The sequence below is a fragment of the Eremomyces bilateralis genome (assembly GCF_010015585.1).
Source record: "Eremomyces bilateralis CBS 781.70 unplaced genomic scaffold P152scaffold_6, whole genome shotgun sequence".
Classification (NCBI taxonomy): Eukaryota; Fungi; Ascomycota; class Dothideomycetes; order Eremomycetales; family Eremomycetaceae; genus Eremomyces; species Eremomyces bilateralis.
Genome location: NW_022985072.1, coordinates 830207 through 856828, shown reverse-complemented (window position 1 = coordinate 856828; position 26622 = coordinate 830207). Strand labels below are relative to the sequence as shown.

Sequence of the window (26622 nt, the reverse complement as noted above, 5' to 3'; positions counted from 1 at the left end):
TTTCCTCACCAGCAATGCTAGTTTGCTTTGCTGTTTGCATTCCTTGGCTTTCGGTGATGTTCTGAATTTCTGATGTTCTGATTCCTTCATTCCCGTCTGTTGACCATTTCTCTTCCTTCCTCCATCGCGTTTTCCGCCCATCCCTTGCGTTGAACCCCGCAAGATCAGTCGCTCATTTACCTGGCTTCTTGCCCAAGCCACCACTGTCATTCATTTGCTCCGTCGTCCCAGGAACACGATATCGTCAGATCGTCGACCGTCTGAAAAGGAAATCGAAATCCATCGGACTCGACGTCCATCCATTCGTTTGCTCATTCGCTTGCGAGGTCGCATTGCATCCGACCGACCCTCAGGAGGAGTCGGACTTTGCGTGTTGTGGAAAGGATCTTGGTTGAATCGATCGAAAGCGGGAGAGTTACGTTCGGAGCACCGTGAGAAATCGGTGCCTGAAGAGGGAAAAGGCGGAAACTCCGAAACGAATCCAGTCCACATCAAACGGAGATCATTCACTCGGTCATTCACTCTATCCCTCATCATTGAGTCGACTCGGCCAGCACAGAAAGAGAAGGAGATAGAAAGACTCTATCATACCGGGATAAGGACGATAGAAAGCTTCACACACTGTTGCGGTTGTCGCGGAACATCACCATCACTTTTCCACCATCACTTTGGACGGCCTTCACCCCGACAACGAAACTCTCACTCTCTCACCGCCTGAACCACTCCCGTTCACTTACTCTTCTCTTCTTCTTCTTCACACAACAAATAACCTTCACCTTCACCATTTTTCGAAATTATCAGCAGCCGCTCGCTTCTTCCGTGCTGTTCAATCTTCAATTCCATCCATTACAGACATCGCCTCGTCTTATTACATCTATTCTTCCGAGAACCAACCCCTTACCATTGATTGTCGATCATGAAGGTCTCCTGGCTTTCGTTCGCCCTCGCGGGCTCGGTATCGGCGTTCTGGCGACTGGAATGCCATGGACGCAGCGGTGTGGCCCGAATCGACCCACTAGTTAACCCAGGAACGCCTGCGTCTCATGCCCATGCCATCCACGGGGGCAACAACTTCGGATTCTCAAGTGGCTACGATGATCTCCGTGCTTCGGAGTGTACGTCTTGCAGTGTCAAGGAGGATTTGTCGGCATACTGGTTCCCGCCTATTTACTTCGAACATTCCAATGGAACTATCGAGATGGTACCACAAGTCGGTGGTATGCTGGTCTACTACATTCAGATTGGCGACAACGTCAAGGCTTTCCCTCGCGGATTTAGCATGATCTCTGGCGATACGCGGCGACGAAACTTCACCGGCCCAATCCCGGATCTCGAGACATCAGTCTGGACTGCGGAAGAGCAGACTCAGTCATCACTTGAAGGCAAGGCACTAGGCTTCAATTGCTTGAACTACAACCGTGATGCGGAGCGCTTCGGTTCCCGCCATTTCCTCCCTACTAAGGACTACATGGACGAAAACTGTAAGGACGGCATTCGCCTGGAGCTCGTCTTCCCCTCCTGCTGGAATGGCAAGGACACCGAATCCCCCGATCAGTCTCATGTTGCATTCTCCAGTCTGCTCCAGGGCGGAACATGTCCGGAAGGGTTCGAGACCCGGATCCCCACCATTCTGTTCGAGAGCATCTTCAACACGAACGCCTTCAATGGTGTCCCTGGCCGGTTTGTCATTGGTAACGGTGATCCTACTGGTATGTTGCACTCGTCAAATAGCTTTGTTGGTGTTTAACGCTTTTTTTTTAGGCAACGGTTTCCACGGCGATCTTATCAGTGGTTGGGAACCGGATTTCCTGCAAGGTGCCATCGACCAATGCAAGGATGCCTCCGGTCAACAGTCAGCCTGCCCACTCTTCACCATCCAAGACGAGGAGACCGAGCAAAACTGCAAGATCGATCTTCCCTCCGAGATTCGCGATGAAGACTGTCTCCGACCCGGCAATCAAATGCCGGGAAATGTCCAGATCTACGATGGTCCCGGCTATGCCCCTCCTCCTGGCAGCACAGCACCCCCTGCATCTACCACGGCACCACCCCAGACCTTGAGCTTAGGATACACTCCCGGCGAACTTGTGATCACTGATAACGGCGGGGACGTCATCACGATCGCCAAGGCAGCCCTCCCCGGGGAGATGATTCCCGCATCCACTCTGACTCCGAATGCTGCTGTACTTCCTGCAGGCGGCGAGGCGCAACCGTCCAATGTGGCTCTTGTCAATGCGGAGTCCGAGCCCGCACCTCCTCCACCACCGGCCACCACGACCACGCTGGTCACTTCCACCAAGGTCTGGGCCAACATTGTCGCGACCACCACCTTTACCTCCGCCGGCGCCGTCTACGAAGTCGAGATCGAGGAGGTCTATGTCACCGTCACCGAGACCCAGACCATCAACCCCATCGTGAAACGCATGGAAGCGGAGAAGGGAATCGCCCGGATGCTACACCACCACCGAAACGCTCACCGCCATGCGATCTGAGCACCTCCGCGCCCGGCACATCCAACACAGCGGATTCGAGATGGTCGGTGACCCCCTGCACTAGCGACGGTGTTCTTGGGCGACGGACGTGGAAAACTTTTTGCGATTCAATTCGGGTTCATAACATGGAAGATTTACAAGCTCTGCAGTTCTAGTCGGAACCTCATGCCTGGCCATCGCTGGTCACTTTGACGGTCATTTCGAACGATGCATGCCCGGAGCCGGTTTCATTATATGTGTGTGTGTGTGTGTGTGTGTGTGTGTGTGTGTGTGGGAATGGGGGATTTACATCATGTTCAGGCGGTTTAGTAGAACCTCATGTCCGGTCACTGCGTGCCGTTGAAGGTAGTTCGAACTTCCACCTTTCGAGAGCGCCTACGGGAGTGATTCGACGAACCTTGGGTGTGGTCTTTGCTGCGCTCAAGGCTGGATAAGTAGTCATTATGCTCCCCGTGTTCATATAGCAAACATTGAAAGGATTAAATTTATATGCTGTCTCATGGTTGATTTGTATTGATGTTCAGAGTTGCAATGTCCACTTTGCCTTATCGCGATGGTACTCATGATCTACAGCTCTAGTCAAGCCAGCGAAGAAATGTTCCCAATCCATTCCTGATATTCATTTTAGATATGGCTCGTTACGAATGGAGCTAATGCCTAAAAGCATGCAGTTCTCTCCTCCTAGACGCCATGTTAGCCGATCCTCCTATCACGACGTTGCAAAGACACCGAAACTCACCACCATCCCCTAAAATCCACACACCTCACGTCTACCCCCACCTCCCTCAGCGCCCCCGTATCCAACTTCACATCATACGGCCTCTTCGTCGACGTCCCCTCTGCCTCCTCCTTTGTCGGATCCCATGCTACCAATCCCCCGGTCTCTAACCCCAAAATCTCCGCGAACATCCCCACCATCGCCCACTTCGTCATCCGCTCCTCCGCCGAAAACTGCACGACCCGCGGCAACTTCTTCGCTCCCGCGTCGTCTGCTAGGTAGGTTCGCGCGAGCTCCACGCACACCCGCCCCACGTCCTCCGTGCACGTTGGATGCCGCTGCGCGTAGTCGTCCATCTTGATCTTCGCGTCCGCCGGCGCATCAATGAGGTCCTGCGACTTCCAGAGCGCGTCCACCAGCGCGTGCACCCCGTCTTTCGAGCGGTCGTCGGACTCCGTATGCCCGTACAGCAACGGTACGCGGAGGACCACGCCCCTCGGCGCGTTGCCGTCCGCCGCACCGCCCGTCGCGGCCAACACGGCGCGTTCCCCAGCCAGCTTTGTAGCGCCGTAGGTGTTCGGGGGGTCGGGGGTGGAGTCGGGGAAGTAGGGGGCGGCGCCGGGGGGCCCGGGGAAGACATAGTCGGTGCTGATGTAGAGGAGGAGGATGGCGCGGGCGAAGGCGTGGGCGGCGAGGGTGCCGCTGGAGGTGACGTTGAGGGCGGTGGCGGCGGAGGGGTCGGCAGAGCAGAGGTCGGGAAAGCGGTTGGCGGCGCCTGGAGGGGTGTGAGTGGGGGATTCTGAGGGTGATGGATGGGGTGATGGATGGGTGGTGATGGATGGGTAGGGTGGCTTACAGTGGACGATGGTGTGAGGTCTGGAGGAGGGAGGCGTCAGCAACGTGGAGATCCATCATTCAAGGCGGAATAGACACGTACTTGACTTCATCAAGCACTTGCTCGATCTCTTCGCTGTTCAGGATATCGAGCTTGATCACTGATGGGGGGTTGACGCGAGTGAGCGCCGTCCCAACAACGTTCCAGCCATCTCGCTCGAACGCCTTGCAAACCTCGCGACCAAGGAGACCGGAAGCTTCATCTATGTTTAGCAGAGTGACGGCATGACGATCAAAGTGGACGAACCTCCAGTGACCAGTGCTGTTCGAGACATCCTGATCTTTTGTTGATGTTGTTTTGCGAAATCTCCGATGAGGTCGTCTCCCCGCAGCTTCTAACCTCAATTAAGGCCTCCTCCACGTCACGACAATCCTACAGGTCACACAAGCAGGCGATGTATCAAAGCATATAAAAGTCTCAGCCAACGGTCCTTCATTGAATATATCTAAGTCCACGAGTATACACATACAGAAATAGCTAGTGTGATCCCACTCTCTTCCCTGCAGTCCCACACAAGGCGGATTCGCAACAATGAAAAGAAGTTGATGGGTTTCAAACAGGCCAAAAATTCCCAAGCGACACGAAGGCACACTTGGAGAGGTCAAACTAGGTAGTTTTCAACTAGCAAAAACGCAAGCTCAGACGAATCTTCACTGCTATGCGTAATGCCCGTGCACTCGGATGAAGAAGAAGAAGAAGAACGAGAGAAGAGATGGGGGGCGGAGATATTTAAATAGGAGGAAAGAGCATGGGCCATGGAGGCTAGTCTGAATATAGTTTAGTGTTATAATTGGTGGAGTCATATATAATTCAAATCACGTGATTCGACTATAGGCAACACTCAGGCTGGCTAATCGAGGCGACGCTTATTGAGCGCATCGCCTCGCCTCGCCTCGTTCCTCGATCAAGGCATCGCATTTCGCAGTATCACGTGTTGCTAGTCCCGTTTAGTCGTATGCTACCAATCTTTCATCGTCGTAGTCCGTATTTTCTGGATCTGACCCAGACTCTATAGGATTCAATGACCTTAGCCACCGTGGTATTGGTCACTATATAGTATACAGGACTACGGATGGTATATTTAACCATGGTTCGCGCAGGCCTCGCGAGGCGGATTAGTATGTAATTGAGTCGAGGCAGGCGAGGCGCTTAGTCATCCCTCGCGACGCCTCGATTAGCCAGCCTGGCAACACTTGGCGCGTTGTCACGTGCATTCAGTGTTTACATCATCGCCCAACCATAACAACAACCAGAGGGGGAGGATTTGGCTCTAGTTCACTACTGCAGGATATATGACACTTAGGATTGAATCTTAATGACGGCCACATTGTTGATTGAGGGCTTGGCCCTTGGGCCCATTGAAATATTAGTTCAAATAGCATCGGTTTTGGTACTGGTTGGTGACTCAGCCCGAGGCCATGGGGATTTGGGAGTGAGCTGGTTGAGTGTCATCCATGAAAAGCTGAATGTATGGAAATCGACAATTAGAAATATCCATACACGAAGCATCAGATCAAACAGGGACTCCTCATGGCGTTTTCATTAACCAATTGAAGCGATAGAACCCATCAGATATCTCATTATTCCATGAACCCAACCCTAATCCCACCGACCGAACTCCACGTCCACTGACAGATCAGTACCGATCCCTAATCTACAAATACCTGAATTCCCCACTGATTTCGTAAACCATACTCATCCTTCGTAACCTTCAGCATCTCAACCGAATGCCACTGATGGCGAGTGACCGACCCTCAAGTCGGCGCCGCAATCGTCCCGTATCCCCGCCCTCCCGTCTGCACTCGGTCGCTGTAGATCGCCGGCGCCCGGTTATTATCATAGAATCCGCGCGAGGACTCTTCGCGTCGCTTGTAGTAGACATATTCGAGATAGTACGCGTGTATGTGGCCGGGGAAATACCTGTTGGTCGCAAGGCAGCATGTTAGCCTTTTCTTCCCTCGACAGGGAGCAATATGGTGTAGGGGGTTGGGTTTCGGGATGGAAAACGTACCCAAGGCAGGTCAGCACGATGTTGATGAAGAGGTCCATTCCGCATCCTGTGACGATGAAGACGCCCACAGGTGGGACTATTCCGTCGTTAGCCAACTATCCAATCTCCGTCTCCTAGCGAACATCAATTGCAGACTTACGGAAGAGGGTGATGATGATGAGAAGGACGGCGCTGATCATGTTGGTTTCTTCGCCGGGTCGTTCCATTGACTTGTTTGTGGAAAGTGTTCAAACTTGATCGAGAGTGAGGTGTGTCGCCGTTGCGGGTTGGATCGTAAGAGTGGCGTGAGTGGGGAGATATGTGGATTCGTGCGCTGATGCAAGAGACTTCGGTTACTGTGAGCTGGACGTGGCTGAAGCTCTCTATCTCTGCTGCTATGACTGATGCGAGTACTAGCTAGTTTATGACAGACTATAAGTTATGAAGTGTGAAGTGAGAAGTGTGAACTCTGAACGCGCACCTGATGATGACGTGCATCAAGGACCTAAAAGGCCTGGCCAAAGAGGAGCATGTCAGCCTTATTGCCCTACACCTCTGCCCCTACCGGTCCTGTGTGTGCACGTTGAGCATCATATCATATGCCCCTAACTTCTAATGAAGTAGGGAGTAAACTCTCATGAAAATATTGCAACCAAGGAAATCCTAGTAAATACTTTCTTTTCCAATGCTAATCTGACTGCTTTTCATCCAGTGATTCGTAATTGGTGAGATGTTCGGATGGGATGTAGCCATCGCGGAGAGGACCAAGGTCGACGGAGACACAGAACGAGGCACAATCAGACATATATATGTATTGGTTCCATTGACCCTAGACACGCCATAAAAGCTACTTGTCATTGTAGGCATCCCCATCGTTCGCCCAAATCCCCCGAGCCGCTCGTAGCGCTGCATAACGCCCGATCCCAGAGGCGCTCCTTGACAAGGTCTCAGTCCTCGATCGCCAGCTGCCCAAGTATCAAACTCTGCACCGCGAACTCCTTTCTCACAACCGCCGGCCTCTTCCTCCCCTTCTCCAGCCCCTGAAATACCATCTTCTTCATCTGCCCTTTTGCGTCCTCCACAAACAACCAGTCCCACACCACCCCCTCCCCATCAGGATTCGAACCACCGGCTTCAATCGCCTTCCGCGCGTACTCCACCTCCTTACACACCCCCACGCCCGCCGCGCCCATCGCCCACGCCAGGAACGACGGCATCTGCGTCACGTCCGAATGCCCCTCCCTCCCTGGCTTCCGCTTCGCGCCTCTCCCTCCCCCGCTCGCACCCCCGCCCCCATCCTTGACGAGCAGCACGCGTTGCGACCCAAACAGCCTCGTCCGCTGCGCCACCATCTCCGCTAGCATCATCGGCGCCGGGTCGTCCCATCGCCGCGGATTCACGGAGCCGGTCGGGGCGGGCTGGTGGAGATGGTCGAGCATCATGCTCCGCACCACCCCGCCGAGCCACTCGCTCTTCCCCGCTGCGAGCACATACGGCGCAAACGGCACCACCGTCCCGCCCGCCGCGCAGTCATGGATCCACCGCCCGGAGAGACACGGCAGCCCCAGCGCGAGCGCCTGCATGTATTTGACACGGCGGGAGTACTGGTGGGCGATGAGGGCGACGAAACCAAGGCCAGCGGCCGAGGCGCGGATGGTTAGGCAGTTGGAGGCAGGGTCGGCGGGCTCGCCGGGCTGGCTGGGGCGCGGAGGGAAGTGCGCGGGGGAGGGCACATCGAAGAGTTCTTCGAAATTCTCGTCGAGGATGCGGCCGCCGTGGCGTTCGATGAGGTGGATGAGTCGCGCTTTCTCGGCGTCGTCGTGCGAGACGGCGAATGCCATGTTGGAGAAGACGCCGTTCGGATAGCGGGGCGGGGCGGGGACAAGATCGTTCACGAGTGTTGGAAGGCTGGTGGTGCTGGCTAGACGGTCCCGCTTGCGATTGTTCGGGGTGACGGAGCCGGAGGTGCTTCCGGGGAGTGCAGGGGAAGCGAAACGATTGGTGCTGAGGATTGAGCTTCCAAGAGGTAATCGGGGTGGTTGACTGGGAAATCCGACATTGCGCAGGTGGACATAGGTCCGGTCGTCAAGAAGCGGCCAGGACATCTTGTGGATGAAGATGTTGTTGATGGGAACACTGAGGGGGGTCTTATCTGTCGAGCGAGAACTGCCTCTCGACTTGGTATCGCCTTTCCTCGGTTCTATCGATTTCGGGACCAGCTGGACCTTCTGGAACCCATTGACGTCCGTCATATATTGGTTTTGATCGGGATTAGTAGGGAGAACATTCCGCTCCAATTCCACCGAAATTTGGTCGTGAAGATCGACTACAACGAATTGCTTGGTCATCTTCGGGAGATCGACGCGGACAATGTCCCCTTTCTGGATCTCGAGGCGTCGAACTTGATGTGACTCAACTCGGGCGACCGTACCATCGTCAAATCGAATGGTAAGTTCATCGCTGTCCGCTCCGTGCGCTTCGATGCAAGTGGCTGGGTAGTACGCCATGTACGGGCCTTTGAACAACGCGAATACTCGATTCTTAAAGAGCTTCCGATCCGAGCTAGAATTCTCCTGTTCGTGCTCTTCGGCTGACGTAGATGGAGTAGAGGGGTCTCTCCTGGACATACCATCATCCGTAAGTTGCCCTGTCTCCTCGTCGTGGAGGGACGTAGAAGGACGTTCGGAAGGATCTCCTGTACTCGTCCTCTCTACGTCAGGGTCGGTGAGAGCCAATGACAGAGCGTCTTCCATGCCGATACCCCCTATTATGCCGTTCGGACCTTGGACTGGTTCCTTGTTCTCGTCCATCTCATCGACAGCCTCTTGCATTTCCACATCCGCATCCGGTTCATGGACTGGAGCTTTCTTTTCTCCTGACTTCCGCTTTGTGTTTTTTACCGCTTTGTTCTGCTTCACCTTGTCGACTGCTTTCCTAGCCTTCGTCTTCTTTCCAGTATCCTTTGCAATGCCGCTCTCAACTCCGGTTCGCTCCTCGGTATCGTTTACCTCATCGACAGGCTCTTGCATCGCAACGTCCCCATCCAGTTCCTGGGCTGGAACTTTCTTTCCAGCTGACATTTGCTTCATACTTCTCACCACTTTGTTCTTCTTCAACTTGTCGACCGCTTTCCCAGCCTTCTTCTTCCCAGGTTTCGACACCACCTTTTTAACCTTGAGTGCAGATACCCTGCTTGTCCGAAGTGACGACTCAGGACTACTCTGGATCGAGTAGATATCCATCTCTTCACTCGGTCGGATTTCAATTCGATCCTCGGGGTCCTCTTCGCTTGCGCTGGCATCTGCCGGGAGAATAGCCGGCTTCTTGGGCTTGGATATCGGGGTCAATCGCCTCCTCCCGGCATAGGAGACGAGGCGTGGCTTCTTCGAAGACGTCCACTCTGGTTCCTCCGCTGCGGCTGCCTTGGGCGTCGTCTTTGTAAGTGTCGCTATCTCTCGTATAGGTGTCGATGCCCTAGCCTCGTTGCATGTGGCTCCGACCGGAACCCCGTCATCCGCATTTCCTTCCCTCTGAGCATCCGCAATAGGAGACACTCGCATCGCCTCATCTGAAGACGGAGTGGGCTTTTCCGGCGAGCCAAATCCCACTTTCCGCCGTTTTCGCAAATTCCCCGTGGTCGCGACATCTTGGCCTGCACCATCCACATCCTCCTGTTGAACAATCTTCTTCTTCTTCCCGCCCCCCTTCGCGATGCCTTTCGCGCTGTCCTGCCTCGGCGCAACCGCAGGCACCGACTCGTCGCCCATCAGCCGCATCAGCTCGCGATCATCGTCATTGAACAGGTCGATCTCCAGATCCTGGCTGGCGATCGACCTCTTCGGGCTGGGGTCGGCGGCGATGGCCGACAGACGGCGGACCGCGGATGGCACAGGGACACCCAGTTGATTTTCTTTCTGCGAGCCGCTAGGATCGTCCGGGTCGGTCGTGGAGTGGACGGGCGTTGTTACGCGCTGGCTGTTGGAGGTTGGTGGGGCGGTGCTGAGGCTGGATTTGGAGGGGTGGGAGCGAGTGGAGCTGGAGGTGAGTTGGGTGGGAGCGGTGTGGTATTGCTGGTTTGAGAGGCTATTCGTATTGGACACGGAGACGGCGTTCGAGTTCTTAGAGGTGAGGGCGCGTGGTCGTGCCTTAGTAGCCATTCGACTTGCATCGTTTTGCGCGCCTTTCTTCGGCTGCTCGTCCTCATCGTCGGAAGACGGCAGGTCGCTCGATCCGCTAGAAATGAGGATAGCATTGTCGATCTGGGACTCTCTTGGTTGTGATAACTGAATCGCGGGAAGAGACTTGGTCGGAGGACTGCTTGGAACCTGTGACAGAGGAATTGGCTCGTCCGGTTGTGGATTACCGACCTGTGAGGTCTCTGGTGGCGGTGCCATTGACGATGTGACCTGCATAGGCGGCGGCTTGAGCGAGCTTGTAACCACCTGGCGTGTCCCGTCAATTGGTGCTTCCTCCTCCTGGCTTCGTGGAGTCGTTTCCGGCTCGTCCGCAATCTGACTTCCCTCTTCCTCTTCCATGATCGCATCCTCCTCCTGCGGGAGTTCCGGCTGGGAGTTGGGAACAACTTGAGGTTCTTGCACCAAAAGTCCTGACCTCTGGGTATCTCCTTTAGGATCGGATGAACGAGGTTCGAGAATCAGACTCCGCCCTCCTCTGCGACGATTGGTTGGAGAGCTCTGAACCCCGATCCGGGCATCATTGCGAGAGCTGGTCATCGGAACCTGCACGTCGTCCGCGATTCGCGGAGTGTCATCCACCGCCTCTGCCTCGTCGTCTTCTTCGCCAATGTCTTGCAGTGCCCCAAGGCTGCGACCTCGCTTGAATACGCTTGGCGCGGCCGATAATTGCTGGACACTGCTGCTTCCCACAGGCAGTGCTTTCCGGATAGGAGGTCTGACAGGCGTGACGAGCTCGCTCGATAAATTGAGCGACTTCAACCTCAATTGCCGTGAGCCCCCCGCACCTCGAGTGAAGGGTTTGGTGACCGAGAGCTTCCTCCTTTTATCAAACTCCGAGGGCGAATCGCTCCGGAGGTACTCCTCATCCTCGTCCTGGTACGTCGGTCGTCCCCGCTCCTCCATTTCTCGTCGTATCCGCTCCCGGGTCTTCTGACTCTCCTCCATGCTTGTATAGTGATCCAACGGCTCTCCACGCGGACGAACCGGCGTCGAACTCGGGGGCTCGGCCTGGAGAAACAGGGGGCTCGGACGTTGGTCGATGGGATCGCTGCGGATGGCCTTGGCGGCAAATGGGGACGACATGGCTTGCGTGCCGGCGAACGCTTGGGACAAGGTGAAGTCCACATTGGACCCGTTCGCGGGGGCAGGGAAGAATTTCGCGAGGCTTTCGGAGTGAGGGGTCTTATTGGGGGTCGACGAGGGGAGGATGGCGCCGGCATGGTTTCGTTTCTTGCCTTGTTGGACGAGAGGAGTTTTGGGGAGGAGGAAGTGGTCGTCTGATTTGGTCCCGTCGAGGATGGACGACCGCGACACTCGGGGTAGATTTTCTGGGGAATCCTGTTGCGGGGAGGTCTGTAGGTTCGTATCGGAGGTGGGATGGAAAGGGGAGTCACCTCTCAGAGATGTAGGCGCATCCTGATCGAAGTCATCGTCGGCAGAATGAGGGCTCAAGCCTGCGAAGACATCGTCATCTCCGGCATCGAGACCTGCTGCGACATCCTCTCCACTAATGTTAAACCCCGAGTGGCCGCCGCCATACCGCGTGTTCTCCGCGTAGTCCTTATAAACCTGGCTATCCATCACCTGCGTGGGACCTCCTTGGTCCAAGGTAGCTGGGAACGACTTGAGCACCCGAGGATCCCCATCCATCTTGCCCATATCCGATGTTGAGGACCCATCGTCTTTACCAGCGAGTCTGTCCATGGCTGGTGTAGACAGTGTTGCCCTCAGATGTGGTGGGATGGAATTCCGTGGCGCGGATCGACGAGGTTGTGGTATCTGATGGCTCGGTTGAGAGACCTCGATCTGTGATTGCGCAGGCGTGCGCTCGACGGCGATTGTGGTGGAAGACTTTGACTTCCGTGTTGTTGTTTGATTCTCGTTGTCGGCGTTGTTATCGTCGCCGCTCCGCTCATTTCTTCCCTTCACATGTGCGCCGATGCTTGAAACCTCCGTTCCCGCAGTCTCTTCATATGCGCGTCCGCCAGCATCTGTCCTCACCTTGCTTCCCTCTATATTGACCCGACTCTCCTTCACACCCGCACCGACCTGCCACCCGTCGATTGAGGCCTGTGTATCCTATACCCCAAACCGGTGATCAGCAAACCTCTCTCCAACAATCCGCAGCAGCGTCGCAAGAAATCCAGATCAACAATAACCCGAAAGAACGACATCTCCCAAACGCGTACAGACACCAAACACATCCTCCATCACTCGCTGATCGCTAGCAGTGCCCACCCGTGCCAGTTGGCGCCGGGGAACCGATCCCGCGACACGAAGTGGGCGGCGGCACTCCAACCAAGACCCTTGCGCATCGGCATCTGCCCGAGTCATCGAACAAGGGAACAGGAAAAAGCAACTCACATCTTCTAGAAATCCTGCACGCAGCCGCAGAAGGTGCTGGCTGGGCAGTGAGTCGCGCTGATTGATCGGGGAGATCATGTCAGTGGTCTGGATGCATGGTAGGAATATGGTGGTGTGTTAGGTGGTGAATTCATATGGAATGGGGGCTTTCAAGTCGCGAGAGTCGCGGTTCCGGTGAGAAACGCGTGGATTGGCGCTAGTGGTGCGCGAAACCACGTGACCTTGAGATTCACGAGCTGGAATTGCCTTTCCGTTGATTTCGCAAAAGCATTCGGACTCATGAAATTGGAAAACAGTTGAGGTAGTATATATCACGATCACTGTATATTGTCACCAATGCAGGCATTAGACAAAGAGTGTGATCATTATGGCTGTTTCGAAGTAATGTCTCTCCGACCCCAGCATTGATACTCCGCCATAATGTATCCTATCGCATCCCCAAACCCAAGCAGTAAAACGCTAGTAGCGGCTAATGGGTATTAATCAACCGGAAGCATGTTCCTCTCGCTGCCATCCATCTCAATCACTGAGATCCGGATTCGCCACAAACAGCCGCACATTCGCCCCCATGCTCGTCGACCGATCATCCACACTGCCCCTCCTCCGCAGCTCCTCCTCCCGCTGCTTCGGCGTCTTCTCCGCCACCACCAGCTTCGGCCGCTCCGCCTCTCGCATCTCGCCCAGCCCTCCGAACTGGCTTTCTAGCTGCTCCGCGTTCTCTCCGCTGCTCCAGCTCCGTCTGGACAGCCCCGTCCCCAGCCGCGACGGCGGTCCCGACCCGGTGGCTCCCGCGACATACGATGCCCGCCCCGCCGCGCGTCCCGGCGCCGACGTTTCCTCCGCCAACAACTCGCTGCTCCCTGCCCCGGACGGCGGCGTCGCGCCCCCGATCCGCTCGCCCACGCTATACCGCCCCGCCTGCCCCGGCGCCAAATACCCACTCTGCACCCTCCGCCCGCTCCCCACACTACTCCGTCCGCTCCCCGTGCGCCGATGATACTGATCCCCCTCTCCATCCTCCCCCGTGCCGCCCCCTTCCTCATCCACCTCGCTCGCGCTCAGCCGCATCGGCACTCCCGTTTGCCCCGCCAAGTTCCCCCCCGTAAACGGCACCGGCCGCGGCGCATGGTGGCGGATCTTACTGCGCAACCCCGTGTTGCTGCTCGCGCTCGCAATTGTGATGCTGCCGGGGGCGGCGCCGGACGTCGGCGTCCCCGTGCGGCGCGCCAGGTGCGATGGGCCGACCATCTCACGGGTGGCGCGGGCGCGGGCAGCGCGCTGCTGGGCGAGGAGGGCGGGGTCTTCGGCTTGGCTGCGGTCGCACCAGACGGTGGCCTTTTGCTTGCGCATGAGGGCGACGTAGGAGGTGGGGGCGACGGAGGAGGTGGTGCCGCGGGAGGAGGTGGAGCCACCGCGGCGGAGGTCGGATTTGGTGGGGGGGCCGGAGGAGGTGGATGTGGTGGAGATGGTGGCGTTAGAGAAGGTGCGGGAGGCGCGGTTTATGGGGGTGGGTTCGGGGTATTGGGCGGTTTGTGAAGGGGTTCGGGAGGGGGGTTGGTCAGGAGCACCTTGGGGGAAAATCGACGAGGAGACGGTGCGACTGTGTCGGTGGTTTCGGAAGGATGCTTGCTGCTGTTGCTGCTGTTGCTGCTGTTGTTGTTGATCGCCGGTATGGGGAGGGACGGCAATGTTGCTGTTTGAAGGGAGGGGTTTGCGGTGAGGCACTTGAGAACGAGAAAATGAGTCCACCATGGTGGCGGACATCGACGAGAATCGCTGATGTGTGTACCGATCTTCCGACAGGACTCAATTGAAGGTCTAAAAGGGGTCTTTTGAATTGAAAGACGAGGTTCAATGGGTGCTACGACTCGAAGGCTCGGGTCGACGACGAGGTTGCCAGCCAAGAGAGATTTATGAGCAAAGGAGCAATGCCGCGTCGTTTTAAGTAATAGCCTTTTGCAGCCGCAGTCTGCAGTGTAGCCAACCTCTCGATCGAATCGCGGTGGCACTGGATCTATCGTCTACCTGCCAAGCAAGCAAACGTGCCGTGCAGAACTGCAGATAGCTGCACCGTGAGATGTGCTGTTCTGCTCGTATTACATCCGACGGCGGGTCCGATGGCGACGCACCGCAAGGAAGGCAAGTCTAGGATATTGATGCCTCGCCCTACAGCTGTGCAGCGGTGTCGCTCCAGAGGATATTGGGCTGGATGAAAAGCGGCGTTCTCGGCGTTTGCAGCTGGTGCAATACCCGTTTGCCGACTGGTGGAAACGATGGAGGGGCGCTGGACAGCTACGGTACCTGGCCTGGTCGATGGAGGATGCGGCTGGAGGTACGGAAGTACAGCGTGGCACGATGGAGAACTGATTCCGATGATGGTCTCCCAAGGGAGGGCCGGACTTGGGGGTCGCGGGCGGCGGACGGCGGACGGCGGGGTGAAGCGTCAATTGATTTGAAGTGGACGAAGGCAAAATTGGTGGCGGCCAGCAGGAAAGCCGGAGAGGTTCGATGTCTCAGAGGTGGCGCGAGAGGAGCACCGGCATTCAGCTGAGGACAATGCAAATCAATGCAGTGGAAGAATTGATATTAATGGATCTAAACGAACGGTATGGCTGCAGGTGGAGTTGCAGCGAAGTGTTGGTTCGGTCGTTTGGGTTGACTTTGGCGTGACCCAAGACGGATTCGGTGAACACAGTGGATGAAAGAAAAATGCCCAACAAGTGGTCCGTATCCCTTTGGTGTTCCGAAGGGGTGAATATGAGGGAAAAGAATATGGAATTCAGTGATGCGATGGTTTTGACTTTGGAGGAAGTCAGGAAAGCCGCGGAGGAAGAAGTATCGAATTGAGGCTAAGCGCAAGGGTGGAGAAGGCGATGGCGAGAGTGGGCTTCTATTGTAACTAAAAAGAGCGTAGCAGGTCTTACGATGACGAGGATTCTCTCATTTTCTCCATTGTAGATTCCGCACCGATTCCACTTCTGACTTCACCGATTCCACTTCGCAAGGTGTTATGAACTACTCCCATGATGGTGAGATAGATTGAAGCGGGGGATTCTCCAAGTTCGCTGTGCAAATCAAGGCACATCATGACACCATCTCGGCTCTCTACAGTAGGTACTTAGGACTTAGGACTTAGGAGTAATGAATTCGGATCCATCCCGCTATGGCAATTCGACATCTTGGAACTTGGGATTCCCAAGTCAAGGGAATGCCCCAAAAGCCCAACGCCAAACCTGTCGTGTCCAATGTCCACCTCCTCAGCCCTGCCAAACGCCATCTCCAATGCACTGCCAATCCTCCCACGTCGCAGGGGACTCCATGACGATGAAGCACAAATGGAGCAATTATTTAAACCTTTCGCCATACATATTGGCGTGATATTGCAAACGATCATGTATGTAAGCCCTACTGTACCGGTATTGGAAAACCCAATTTTTGACCATATTCCCCATTCTCCATCTTTCGTATTGCAACGATGAAACTTAGCTGATCTCTGAATTACCCCGACTCGTATAACTATGATCCCCGATATTAGCCGCAAGAGTTCAAGACATTTTGGTTTTCTCCCCGCTCCAGCATCCCAGGCACCAATGTCGAATGAGCGCTATTTGTCCCGCTGGCAAAGCTCCCAGGCTGGCCCGCCGCCGTGCTCCCCGATCTCGCTTGCTAAGAATAGACCAAGACATCTGGAACCTCCACTTCTGAGTGCTGAGTTCTGACGTCGCCAATGAAGAGCCCGGGAGGCAATAGCGCCATGTTGTCCAAGGGCCACGAGATCGGGTGACGGTGATACAATGTCGATCTGGTGGAACGCTGCAGAAAGGGGCAATGAAACCGAATTCGGTCGGTTCGGGGGGAATTATGATCAGTCAGTTGGAGGAATGGGTGAGGTTCGCTGCGGATTTCGAGATGCCGGTAGCTATCGTTCGATATCGGGCTTCAAGATCACGCGGATACGGCGGGAAAGGATTTACAGTTTACGGTTTACGGTTTACGGTTTACCAGTCCACTGTAGTAATGCAGTTCGGGAGAGCGGGAACAGTGGGCTCGGGTGAAGGCGAAGCTACCGTATCCACCCACCAAAGCGATGTAACCACAACTGCAACGACAATTATGAATTAAGCAATAAGCAGTACGCACGGATACCGTCCCACCGGGAGCAGTGCCGGCAATAGTCCCGACAATAAAGACAATAAGTCCGCCGATCGACATGGACAGATCGTCTCGTTCCTGAATCATTGATGGATGATGTACGTGTATTACCATTGCTCAATTCTCACCAAACTCAAGACACCAAGCAGCAACGGCGGTTCGTGAACACTCATAAAATTGCACATGGAATCCCTACTCCTGGTATCTAAACAGCCTCAGAAGAACATCTGGTGGCCAACGGACCGCAATAACCCTCGCGCCGAGAATGCGGAATGATGACAATGCATTCAAGGTCATGCCGCCCGACAGATCATGATCGTGCCACCGGTAGAAATGCTGGTAGTTGGTACTGTCGTGCGTACTCTCCGTACATCCAACGTCCACACCTCCGGACATCGATCGCCAAGCGGATCGACCCATCCAGCGGTCTCATGAGATGGGGAGGGGTAAACACGAGAAAAACATGGTGTGCAGTAGCGCTGTGAAATGCCCTGAACACCCGTGGAAATGCTCGCTAGCCGTAACATACGATGCTAGAAACAAAACAGCCGTGTCGCCGTGTCGTGAGCGTCGTGTAGACCCGAACAAGGAACTCCTCTCCGGTCCCATCCCTTTTCTTTTCCTTCCTTCGCAATGCAGTGTAGTGTAGTGTCGTTTAGTTCAGTCCGTCTTCGTCATCGGACTCCGGCGACTCGGACATGGGATCCCCATTCGCATCGACCAGAGTCCGCACGCCGAGCTGGTCCTCCGATATCCCATCACGAGCGGCACCGAAGTCCAGAACCTATCCAGACCAAACATTAGTTCTAGTCGTTCCTGTAATAGGGTTCACGAGAGAACACTCACCTCGATATACGTAAACCGATTCCTCTGCACCGCCGCCACACATCTCCGCTCGTTGAACTTCACCTGCCACACCCCGCTCAAATCCGTCAGCAGGTCCTTGACACACTCCCCCGTCTTGATGTCCCACATCTTGAGCGTGCGGTCGCTGCCGCTCACCACTTTCTGCCCGTCATGTTGGAAGCAGGTGATCGCCCCGGTATGCGCGGAGAGCGTGCTCTTGCATTGCCCGTTCTCTGGATCCCAGATCCGCAATGTCGAGTCGGCCGCCGCGCTGACGAGGCGACCGTGCGAGAGGTCGAGGAGCCCGACGAGCGAGGAATGCCCTTCGAGGTTGAAGAGGCATTGCCCCGTCTCGATCGACCAGACCTTGACCATGTTGTCCATCGACCCACTGATGCAGCGGTTGCGTTCGTGGTCAAGGACGACGCTGTATACTTTCGATGTGTGCCCCCGCAGATGGTGGATGGTCTCACCGGTGGAGATCCGCCAAACCCGGACCGTGGTGTCGTAGCTGCCGGATACGAGGGTGTCGGCGTGCGCAGCGATGGCGCGGACGGAGTGGTTGTGGCCAGCGAGAACACGAACGAAATACGGGTTGTCGTACTCGTTGACGGTGGGGCCGGACTGGAAGATGGATCGTTCGCCGGGTTGAGGGAGTTTCCAAACCCGAAGCGTCGAGTCGCGGGATCCGGTGATGATCAATGGCTCCTTCGGCAGCATGATCGGGCTGCCATCCGCATTTTCTCCGACTTGCGTCGGCTTCAGAATGACCAGACACCGGACGGTGGATGTATGGCCTTGGAAAATCTGCAGACACTTGCCGCGATTGATGTCCCAGACTCGGACTGATCGGTCGGTGGAACCGGACACAAGAGTATTTCCTTCATACTGAAGAGCCCATACGCCGCCTTCATGACCGGCAAGTGTCCCGATCCTCGCCCCCGTCTTCGTGTCGTAGACGTGGATATTCGTGTCGTCGCTGCCGGTCAAGATTTTGTCCGTGTCGAATTGGAGGCAAGTCACTACATGACGGTGGTGAGCCTGGAACGCAAGATGATATGGTTTCGATTCCCCGTCCATCCAGCTGCGTCGAATCAGATGATGGCGGCGGTAGATCGACTTGAAGAGATGAAGGTTCCGCAGATTAGGAAGTCCAATCTTCGGGTCTGGAATGGCGACGGCAGCCGCGTTTGCGTAGGTATTTGGTCCTTGAAATCGCTCCAGAGCCTGCATAGAAACGGTTTCGTGAGTAATTGAAGATGCCTTTTCTTTCTTCTTCAACCTCTTGCTGCTCCTTACGCCTGATGTTACCGCTCTCCTCTTCTTTCCTGATGACGTCACTTTCCCCTCTCCCGCATCGGCTATTCCATATGAAGCCAATGATCCAGGCGAATCGGCAATCTCCAGCTTCGGTTTGACATACCAGCTGAGGTCCCGCTCGTAATCATCGGTGGGAGTGGGATGCTGCCAAGCCCAGCCTTCTTTGATCGCTCGATCGATTTCGCCTTCCGGCATAAGGTAGCCATCCTTGTCGAGCAAATCCTTCCATGCCCTTTCATCCGTATCCACGATCTGCCGCCATTTCTTGGACACTTGTGCCGCACGGCACATACTCTTAGTGTCGAGGAAGCGACAGATGTTCAGACTGAGTTCGAGAGGGAGCAGACCAAGGAAATCGATTTTCAGCGCAGGATTCACCGTCTCGGCAACAAAGTGCAGGGTTTTCTTCGAGCACCGGCGGAGCAGTTGGAACATCACATATGTTTGCAAATCCGTGGGCATGGCATCGAAAGTGTCAACCATATTTGGAACGTCCATGAGGGTGGGAGTCGGAAGTTGGGGATTAGGACTGAAATCCGCGGCTGTGGATGGAATGCCAATGCCTGTCGGTTTGAGAGAACTTCTCAGCATCTGGATCGATCGCAGTGCCTCGGACTCCTGAGACTCCTGCCGACTTCGTGTGTCCAGATCAAACCGTCCATCGAGGGTGGAGTCCATATCGTTCGAATTTTCAGCTGGCGGATGCAACTGGGCAGCAGCCGTGATGGGTGATAGACTTGGGCTAGGCAGACTGGCGTCTTGTGCGGCCAACGTGTTTAAAGGTGTAGGTCGAGGAGGAGGAGGAAGGCGGTTAGTGCGTTGTTCGCCCTCGACATATGGCTCAAGATCGCTTTCTGCTATAGGAGGAGTGGCAGCAATGCCAGGGGCAGGTGCGGGAGCATCCAGAAGGTGCGAGTGGTCGAGTTCCGTAGAATCAGCGGAGCAACTGCCACTTTCCAGGGGAGTAGCGAATCCACTCGGCCGAGGCCGTAGTCGCAAGATACCGGACTCGGGAGTGCCCAGGGGAGCTGGGACTTTAGATGCAGTCCCTCTTGCTCGAGCCATTTTGCCCTTCAGCCTCCAGGCCCGGTCTTGATCGCTCGCTGACGCACCATCGACTTGGACCTTGTGTCCATGGTGCAAACCCGACAATCTTCGGCTAGAAGACGACCGGACTGGTGTCTCGACAACGTGTTCACCGATGTTCTCCTGTAGGCGCGGGGAGCGACGTTGAGAAACTTCGTCAGACATCATTCGAGCCTTTTTCGTCGGTCGCTGCATAGCGAGTTTCTCCGCAGCTTGTGTGAGGATATTTGCGGGTCGTGAATTCGAACGCTTGTTGGATACTTCGACAAGTGGTGAAGTAGAACGATTGTTCGACATTTCGGGAAGTGGAGACCGGGCTGGCCGTTTCCGATCGGTGTTGGATGGAACAGGTTTCGACGGGTTGAACGGGTTCTCAACCATGGTTTCCGATGCAGGGTACGAGTGAATGGCTCCGTTGGACGCTTGAAGGGATTCTTGGGATTGTTTATACTGGTCGACGTCAGAATTCATGCAATGAACAATAGAACAGATCATAGGGAACTAGCGATGCAAGGTGTGCAGTCCTCGAACGTACCTCTTCCAGTGCATGCTTGAAGTTCTCGGACTCCTTCAAAAAAGCAGGTCGACCCCCAAGGTTGAAGCTAAGCTGTCGAATCGAAGCTGGTGTGGGAGAAGCGGCGAGAGGGTATTGTTTCGGGTCACGCTCGCTGAGACTTCGAGGTGAATTGAAGACCAGGGGCGGAAAAGAGGTGGTGGTAGTCGTTGTGGTGGTGACAACAGTTGTCTGTGTCGCTGACGATAAATGTCCAAAGGTGCCGAATGAATCTCCGGGGTTTGTTACAGGAGAAGAGTTCTCGAGGGAAGGGCCCCGGGATTTTCTGTTCGATGCCATCTGGGTTGTGTCAGGAGGAGGTGCAGGATCTTCGAAGGAGGAGAGGGGCGAGGGAACAGAAGCATTCATGGATGAAGCGATATCCATAGATTTAATTCTGAAGGATATTCACGGGCATGTGAAGACCAACACATGAACGGTTAAGGTGTTGCGTATGTTCTTGGAAGAGTTGCGTATGGGTCAGGGAGAAAGTGTGTCGTGCAAGCCCGAAGGAGTCAATCGTTTACGCCAACAACACCGTGGAAAGGAACACCGTGGAAAGGAGCACCTTCGGCTTGTTGAACTGGGAACAAGGACGATGTTGCAGTTCGCATGCCTCGATATGGACAAAGACACCTTCGAGTACCCGAACACGCACTTAACAACTTCCCCAGAGGATATGCCGTGTTGCGGGGAATCTCATTCTGGAATGAAGTTGCTCAAGAGTTGACGGCGAGCGTCCAGCGTTCCAGGTTCCAGGTGTCGAAAGGAGGAGACAGATGGAAAGTCTCGTCAGAAGCTTTTACGAGAGTTTGGGAGTTCCTGGACGGTATTCGAGTGGGAGGTGGAGGGGTTGGATGAATGTGAAGGCGACGATGGAGGGATGGAGGGAGGAGGAAAACCGATGGGTGCAGTGGTTCAGTCGAGAGCAGTCCAGAGAGTTGGTGGTGTTCGTTCCATACCAGCAGCGGGTTGGTTGGTTGATGATTCAAGATCCGTGGGCGGGCAAAATGCCTGCACGTGACATTTATGATTAAACCAAGTCACGGGTGGAAACTGGAGAGCTTTCAACGTGCGTTTCACGGCTGCTGGTTCGCCATTTCGGGCAGGCGAACCTGGCAATGGCCCCGCGGCTGCCTTGTGATTTGCCAACTCTTCCCAGCTCATCCCAGCTCGTTGCCAGCTCTTGCCCCTGCCGTGACATCGCCGAGCGCCCTCGACAGCCTCCCGACCGCCCGCTTTAGGGTTAAACCCGCTCCGGTTCAACGTTTTTGCGACTTCCAGCCACTTGCGCCACCCTTGTCTTCTTCATTTCAAGTCTTCAACCTCCTGCATATACGACGGATATGGGCATGTGCAAATATTTGATCCGTGGTGGCAAGATCGCCGTCGGATAGAGTAATGCCTTCCATAGAGTATCGACTAATCATGACCATCCTAGAATCATCTTGATGGACAGTGCAGTCAGTGCTTGACCTCGATCTAAAGTAATGTACTCCGTACGGATGCGTTTTGAAGCCATTACCGCAACCAGTCGTGGCAGCTTTCCAGGCAGCCACTCCTCAGCGAGATTGTGATGTCGTCGTTCGAATTGTCGTCATGCATTTCAAGCGCTCCATTATGTCATATTAACCAATTTCGTCCTAAGGAGATAGAGTGATTCTTTTTCAGTCCCGTCTGTGAATCGGGACGAGATGATCGGTGGATTCGTGCAATACGGATATAAATGTCGTTTCCGGAATTTCGGTCGTTCTGTCTCAGTCCACCATTTGCTTCGCATGTCCAACAGAAAGATTCTTGATCTGCGTATTGTTGATTGAGTTGTATGCAGTATGCTAACTTAGGTTGGTCTCCCGTTTCGCGTGGCCTGAGGACGAATATTCCACGTTCGTGGTATAGGCTCGGAAGGCTTCGGTCGCTGCCGGCGAGATGAAAAGAAGATGGGCATTATGATCCGTTTGTCTACTGAACCTACTGCGAGACTTTTTTGGTTTGTGTGGATGGTATATCAACATGTCGTCGACAAGTCTCACTGAATTAGTACAAGTGGCTCGGCATCGCCTCGTCATATTAGTCCTAGGAGGATCATTCAAAGTCCACCCTATCAACACCATTAATTCTGGCTTCTAATTGTTGAACTAATAATACTCTTCTCATTGTCTGTACGATTTGATATTGCAGCTTGGCGTTTGTGTGGAAATTCGGGCGTTCCTTCCCATCCACCACTGCGTTAGGGGCTCCTTCCTCCTTTGGCATGCCGACTATCTCAACTTCATGTCGCCCGTCCCCAGACTTCATCGCCCTCCATGTCATTTCTGATGTGCTCGTTCACTTCCCGGTGAAATATTGCCGTTGGTGACATTGTTTCATTCTTCAAGTTGCTTAATGTCCGCTTCCAAATAGCGTTGTATGGTTGAATTGTATCTCATCCCAAAGTATGGCGACAACACAGCGCCCTAGGCAGCTTACCGCAGTCGCAGCTTCTGCAACAACCACGGACACCGTGACTGAAACCATCAGCGCCCAGATAGTACAGAAGCTGCTCCTTGGATCTGTAAGTGATGCGTGCCACTAGATGAGAGCGTAGCGCTGACGTCGGCTAGCTGAGTTCGGTGGCCTTTCTCAGGTGCGTTTATGGTAGAAGTATGTTTGACTAACACTGACATACGATCAAGGGATCTATTTGACGACCATGTCTTCGAGAACACCCACGTTGACTCCTTGCTGCCTTTCGGTGATCAGTCTCGTCTTGTCACTGGACGATCTCTTCATAGGACCGGGAGTGCTGGAGCTGCCATGAATATCATCCAGCGCGGCCGTAGCGCTAACTCGGACACGCTACTAGACTGGCTTGTAAGTTGACATCGAATATGGCATATCGCCTCTGATTATGACTCGCGTGTAGGAGAAAGGTGCTGCCGATGCTATCGTTCGGAAAGCCCTCCGAGCACTGCAACTCAACATTTTTGAGGACCCTGAACATCCCGAGCATGTTCTTGAATCTTACACCTTCACCTTCACGTACCGCAAGAATGCGAGACACGGTGATGTTACCCTCGGCTTCCAGGATCCTAAGGGGGGTCGAATGACACTTCAAGCGGCTCGTCATTCATTGCATGCTTTCTTTCGACGAGTGGTTACTGTATGCAATGATTTGCCTCCACTTCCTAGTAGGTACACGAGTTTTCGGCCGTTGACTGTGAATTGACCATATTTAGGACGCCGATATCTCGCCATGCAACTGTACTATACCGAAGACTGTGACCCCAGCTATCAACCAGCAGGCTTTGAACCATACAGCAATGATAGCCTGTACTTTCCGTCGAACAATGGCTGGAAGCGAACTTCCATGTCCTTTGGCAAATGCTACTCAGGCCATCACGGGGTAAATCTCAATCTGTCCTACTCGTTTCCCGATCCCTCTAGGATGCATAGCAATGTTCAAGGGCGGGGGGACACCTTTAAGATGCCAGATATCCCTGAGGGCCTGAAATACGGCGACAAGGTATCTAGCGATATGGATATCGACTTCGGCCACGATGCCATGGGAAGCCAGTCACAAATGCATACTGGCGATCTTCAACGACAAATTCCCAGCAACGTTGCAATGCCACCACCCACTCAACAGCAACTGGGAGAGGGTGATCACCTTCGGTACAATGCCCAAGCTCAGTCGTCTCAGGCTTCACGATACCCTGTTTCTACAGGAAAGAAAGCAATCCAGCCTGAAAGCCAGAGTAATACCCCCTATCACCGTCCAATCGATGATATGGTCGTTCCGGCGTCTCAGCTGGATGAATTTACACCGACTCAAGATACTGTGAAGAGGATCGAAGTTGGCTTGGCCAAAGAAGTATGTCGTATGCTTGTGGCGATGATAAAATGCTAATATTGCGTGCTGTAGTTACAGGCAGCCGAGTCAGTGCACCTCGGAGGCGATACTCAAGAGATGGTGATTGATCCGTCAACTCAGATCTCACGTCCGTCGGAAGGGCGTCTGAGACTGATGTCTAGTATCGTTGAAGACCTTCAAGGACTACAGCTAGGTCTGCAGGGTCGTTCGGTGCGAGACGCCCATGATGTCAAATGTCAGTGTGGATCTGCATCGGAGACCACGTCAATGGCGAGTATTCTGCAAACTCCGAGTAGAAATACGCTGACCTTCGCAAGATTCAATGCGCCTTCTGCTACAAACATCAGCACACCGAGTGTTATGGCTTTCATGGCACTAATGACCCAAAGATTCCAAACCCTCATGCATGCTACGAATGTCTCCTAAGACAGAAGGATCCCAGTCTTCTCAGCGAGATCTGTAATTTGGCTCTTCTTCGCAAAGCAGTCAAAGTCATAGACACCGAAGGATACCACACTCAGGCTTCTTTTTCCAGAACCCTCGAATGCGATCTCAGAACCGCTGCCTCGGCTTTCAACCAGCTTCGCGAAAAGGGATTCATTGTGAGCACATCGGGCTCCAAGAGCAAAGGGTTCCCCAAGACTGGACTGTCCAAGTTTCAGATCACCTCAGCCGAACACAAGCTGGCCTCCATGCGAGCTGAGCTGTTCAACCCTGAAGTGAAGGTTGGCCATCTGGTACGACCTCTCGCAATATGCATGAAATGGTTCCAGCTAACACCCAAAAGTTCGAGCCCGTTCCAGTCGCCGAGCACGAGGAGATTAGTCAATTCCCACGACCTCCAGAGCTCACACAGCCAGTGACTCCACATGGGCAAGTGATACCACCGTTTCTCGACCTGCCTCCTCGTTCGTCGGCTGTTTCTACCGGTGAAACGACCATCACTGGAACTCTCAGCACGCCTGTCCACCGACCACAACAGATGCCCGTGATGCAGCAGTCACGGAAAGTGGTCTTCAAGTATTCAATTGGTTCGAAGAGGCTCAGGCAAGGTGGTACGGCGTCTGCGGGAGGACCAAACGTAGGACCCCCTAGGAAACGAATGAGAACGAGATCAAGCCGTACGGGAACAGCTCTCAATGTTGGGTTTGGGACACCAACATTGAAGACTCCCTAGGGGACGCTACTGCTGCGGCCTACGAACTGAAATGGTTCACAAAGGTGGTAGATCGGGAACTAGCTAATAACGTTTTTTCCCGTCTTTGCGCAACTAATATGGAAAATGAAAAATGGCACAAGCAACGGCAGGTATGGAGAAGTATGGGTCAAGGGTTTAAACATGTTTCTTTTCCTCATTTCCTTTGATCTTTCTTAAATTCTATCAGAGAGTTGACACCTCACCCAGACAGCAAGACCAGAATGATATGAACAGGAGGATCTGTATCGAGCAGACTTAGCAATTCACATATAATAATCGAGACATTATCTATGTATGTCTGAACTTTGAAACATGAATTTCGGCTCGTCGCCTACGTGGAGAAGATCCGCAATTCCGTAGCCTTCGACAGCCAGCACGCCCAGCAGGATCTGGATTCTGACCACCACATGCACCGTGTCACCGTCGTGCACAAAGGAACACAAATAATGAGTCGAGAAGGACTTGGAAAGATGACTGCATCACATTCTTCCGTCTGTGTCTCCTAGCCTCCTACCAAGTGCAAGGCTGCTACCACAGACCGAGAGTCTGGACAATTGATTCCTTCCAGAGATACAGCGTCTGGTCACACAGCCACAGGTCGTTGCATCGACAGCTGTCGATCAACACTCAGCAGTGGAAACAGACCACCAGAACTCCAGCACGCGATGTGAACCGTCACTCGATTCCTGCATCGGATGGATGCATGCCGTCACGAAAAGCAACTGCACGATACGGTCCAGCTATTCGAAATGCATTTGATCGGGCACCGCATCTACGAAACAGGGCGTCACACACCAGACGATAACAGATGAGGCCCGAGAACCGACCTTAAGTTCACAGGAAAAGATGAGCGCACCCATCCTGCGGATTCTGGCAGGGAGAATGTGATGGGAAAGACCAAACGGAAAGGCAATGGAAGCGATCAGGCCTGCACCCCAGGGCGATCTTGTCAACGCGTG

The 26622-nt window shown here is 54.3% G+C and overlaps 7 protein-coding genes across 7 annotated transcripts; 2 read left to right on the top strand and 5 right to left on the bottom strand.

The window, feature by feature from the left end:
• Positions 1 to 727: 727 nt before the first annotated feature.
• On the top strand, positions 728 to 2837 carry P152DRAFT_294870 (uncharacterized protein). The gene is made up of 2 exons (XM_033675038.1): positions 728 to 1709; positions 1762 to 2837. Exons 1-2 carry the CDS (start codon positions 917 to 919, stop codon positions 2490 to 2492), a joined length of 1524 nt encoding a protein of 507 aa, XP_033535492.1. The 5' UTR covers positions 728 to 916; the 3' UTR covers positions 2493 to 2837.
• Positions 2838 to 2997: 160 nt separating this feature from the next.
• On the bottom strand, positions 2998 to 4778 carry P152DRAFT_457231 (NAD(P)-binding protein). The gene is made up of 6 exons (XM_033679187.1): positions 4575 to 4778; positions 4352 to 4511; positions 4148 to 4301; positions 4067 to 4086; positions 3232 to 3985; positions 2998 to 3173 (listed from the first exon to the last, which is right to left on the bottom strand). The coding sequence occupies exons 2-6, from the start codon at positions 4377 to 4379 to the stop codon at positions 3143 to 3145; spliced, it is 987 nt and encodes a 328-aa protein (XP_033535491.1). The 5' UTR covers positions 4380 to 4511; positions 4575 to 4778; the 3' UTR covers positions 2998 to 3142.
• Positions 4779 to 5472: 694 nt separating this feature from the next.
• P152DRAFT_457229 (uncharacterized protein) lies at positions 5473 to 6516 on the bottom strand. The gene is made up of 3 exons (XM_033679186.1): positions 6250 to 6516; positions 6118 to 6186; positions 5473 to 6026 (listed from the first exon to the last, which is right to left on the bottom strand). The coding sequence occupies exons 1-3, from the start codon at positions 6293 to 6295 to the stop codon at positions 5860 to 5862; spliced, it is 282 nt and encodes a 93-aa protein (XP_033535490.1). The 5' UTR covers positions 6296 to 6516; the 3' UTR covers positions 5473 to 5859.
• Positions 6517 to 6912: 396 nt separating this feature from the next.
• P152DRAFT_457228 (uncharacterized protein) lies at positions 6913 to 7314 on the bottom strand (the record flags this gene model as incomplete). Its single annotated transcript, XM_033679185.1, has 1 exon — positions 6913 to 7314. A coding segment is annotated over one exon (272 nt), but the record flags the coding sequence as incomplete, so codon positions are not given.
• A 5860-nt stretch (positions 7315 to 13174) lies between these two features.
• On the bottom strand, positions 13175 to 14407 carry P152DRAFT_472658 (uncharacterized protein; the record flags this gene model as incomplete). The annotated part of the gene is made up of 1 exon (XM_033681169.1): positions 13175 to 14407. The coding sequence occupies one exon, from the start codon at positions 14405 to 14407 to the stop codon at positions 13175 to 13177; it is 1233 nt and encodes a 410-aa protein (XP_033535488.1).
• A 3076-nt stretch (positions 14408 to 17483) lies between these two features.
• Positions 17484 to 20813, bottom strand: P152DRAFT_364569 (WD40 repeat-like protein; the record flags this gene model as incomplete). Its single annotated transcript, XM_033675409.1, has 4 exons — positions 17484 to 17591; positions 17648 to 19830; positions 19951 to 20509; positions 20595 to 20813. Coding segments are annotated over 4 exons (3069 nt in total), but the record flags the coding sequence as incomplete, so codon positions are not given.
• Positions 20814 to 23049: 2236 nt separating this feature from the next.
• On the top strand, positions 23050 to 25797 carry P152DRAFT_481051 (DNA-binding protein; the record flags this gene model as incomplete). The annotated part of the gene is made up of 8 exons (XM_033681791.1): positions 23050 to 23166; positions 23216 to 23238; positions 23288 to 23465; positions 23518 to 23782; positions 23831 to 24465; positions 24517 to 24675; positions 24783 to 25202; positions 25253 to 25797. 8 exons carry the CDS (start codon positions 23050 to 23052, stop codon positions 25640 to 25642), a joined length of 2187 nt encoding a protein of 728 aa, XP_033535486.1. The 3' UTR covers positions 25643 to 25797.
• Positions 25798 to 26622: the final 825 nt, after the last annotated feature.

Bases quoted from the DNA above. Each gene is read 5' to 3' on its own strand.
- P152DRAFT_457229 (XM_033679186.1), bottom strand. From the start codon at position 6,295: ATGATCAGCGCCGTCCTTCTCATCATCATCACCCTCTTCCGTAAGT. The intron at 6,187-6,249 runs CTGCAATTGATG...GAATAGTCCCAC, and splicing joins CATCACCCTCTTCCGTAAGT to CTGTGGGCGTCTTCATCGTC. The intron at 6,027-6,117 runs GGTACGTTTTCC...TTGCGACCAACA, and splicing joins CATCGTGCTGACCTGCCTTG to GGTATTTCCCCGGCCACATA.
- P152DRAFT_294870 (XM_033675038.1), top strand. From the start codon at position 917: ATGAAGGTCTCCTGGCTTTCGTTCGCCCTCGCGGGCTCGGTATCGGCG. The intron at 1,710-1,761 runs GTATGTTGCACT...CTTTTTTTTTAG, and splicing joins TGGTAACGGTGATCCTACTG to GCAACGGTTTCCACGGCGAT.
- P152DRAFT_457231 (XM_033679187.1), bottom strand. From the start codon at position 4,379: ATGTCTCGAACAGCACTGGTCACTGGAG. The intron at 4,087-4,147 runs GTACGTGTCTAT...TCCCTCCTCCAG, and splicing joins CAAGTGCTTGATGAAGTCAA to ACCTCACACCATCGTCCACT. The intron at 3,986-4,066 runs GTAAGCCACCCT...ACACCCCTCCAG, and splicing joins ACCTCACACCATCGTCCACT to GCGCCGCCAACCGCTTTCCC.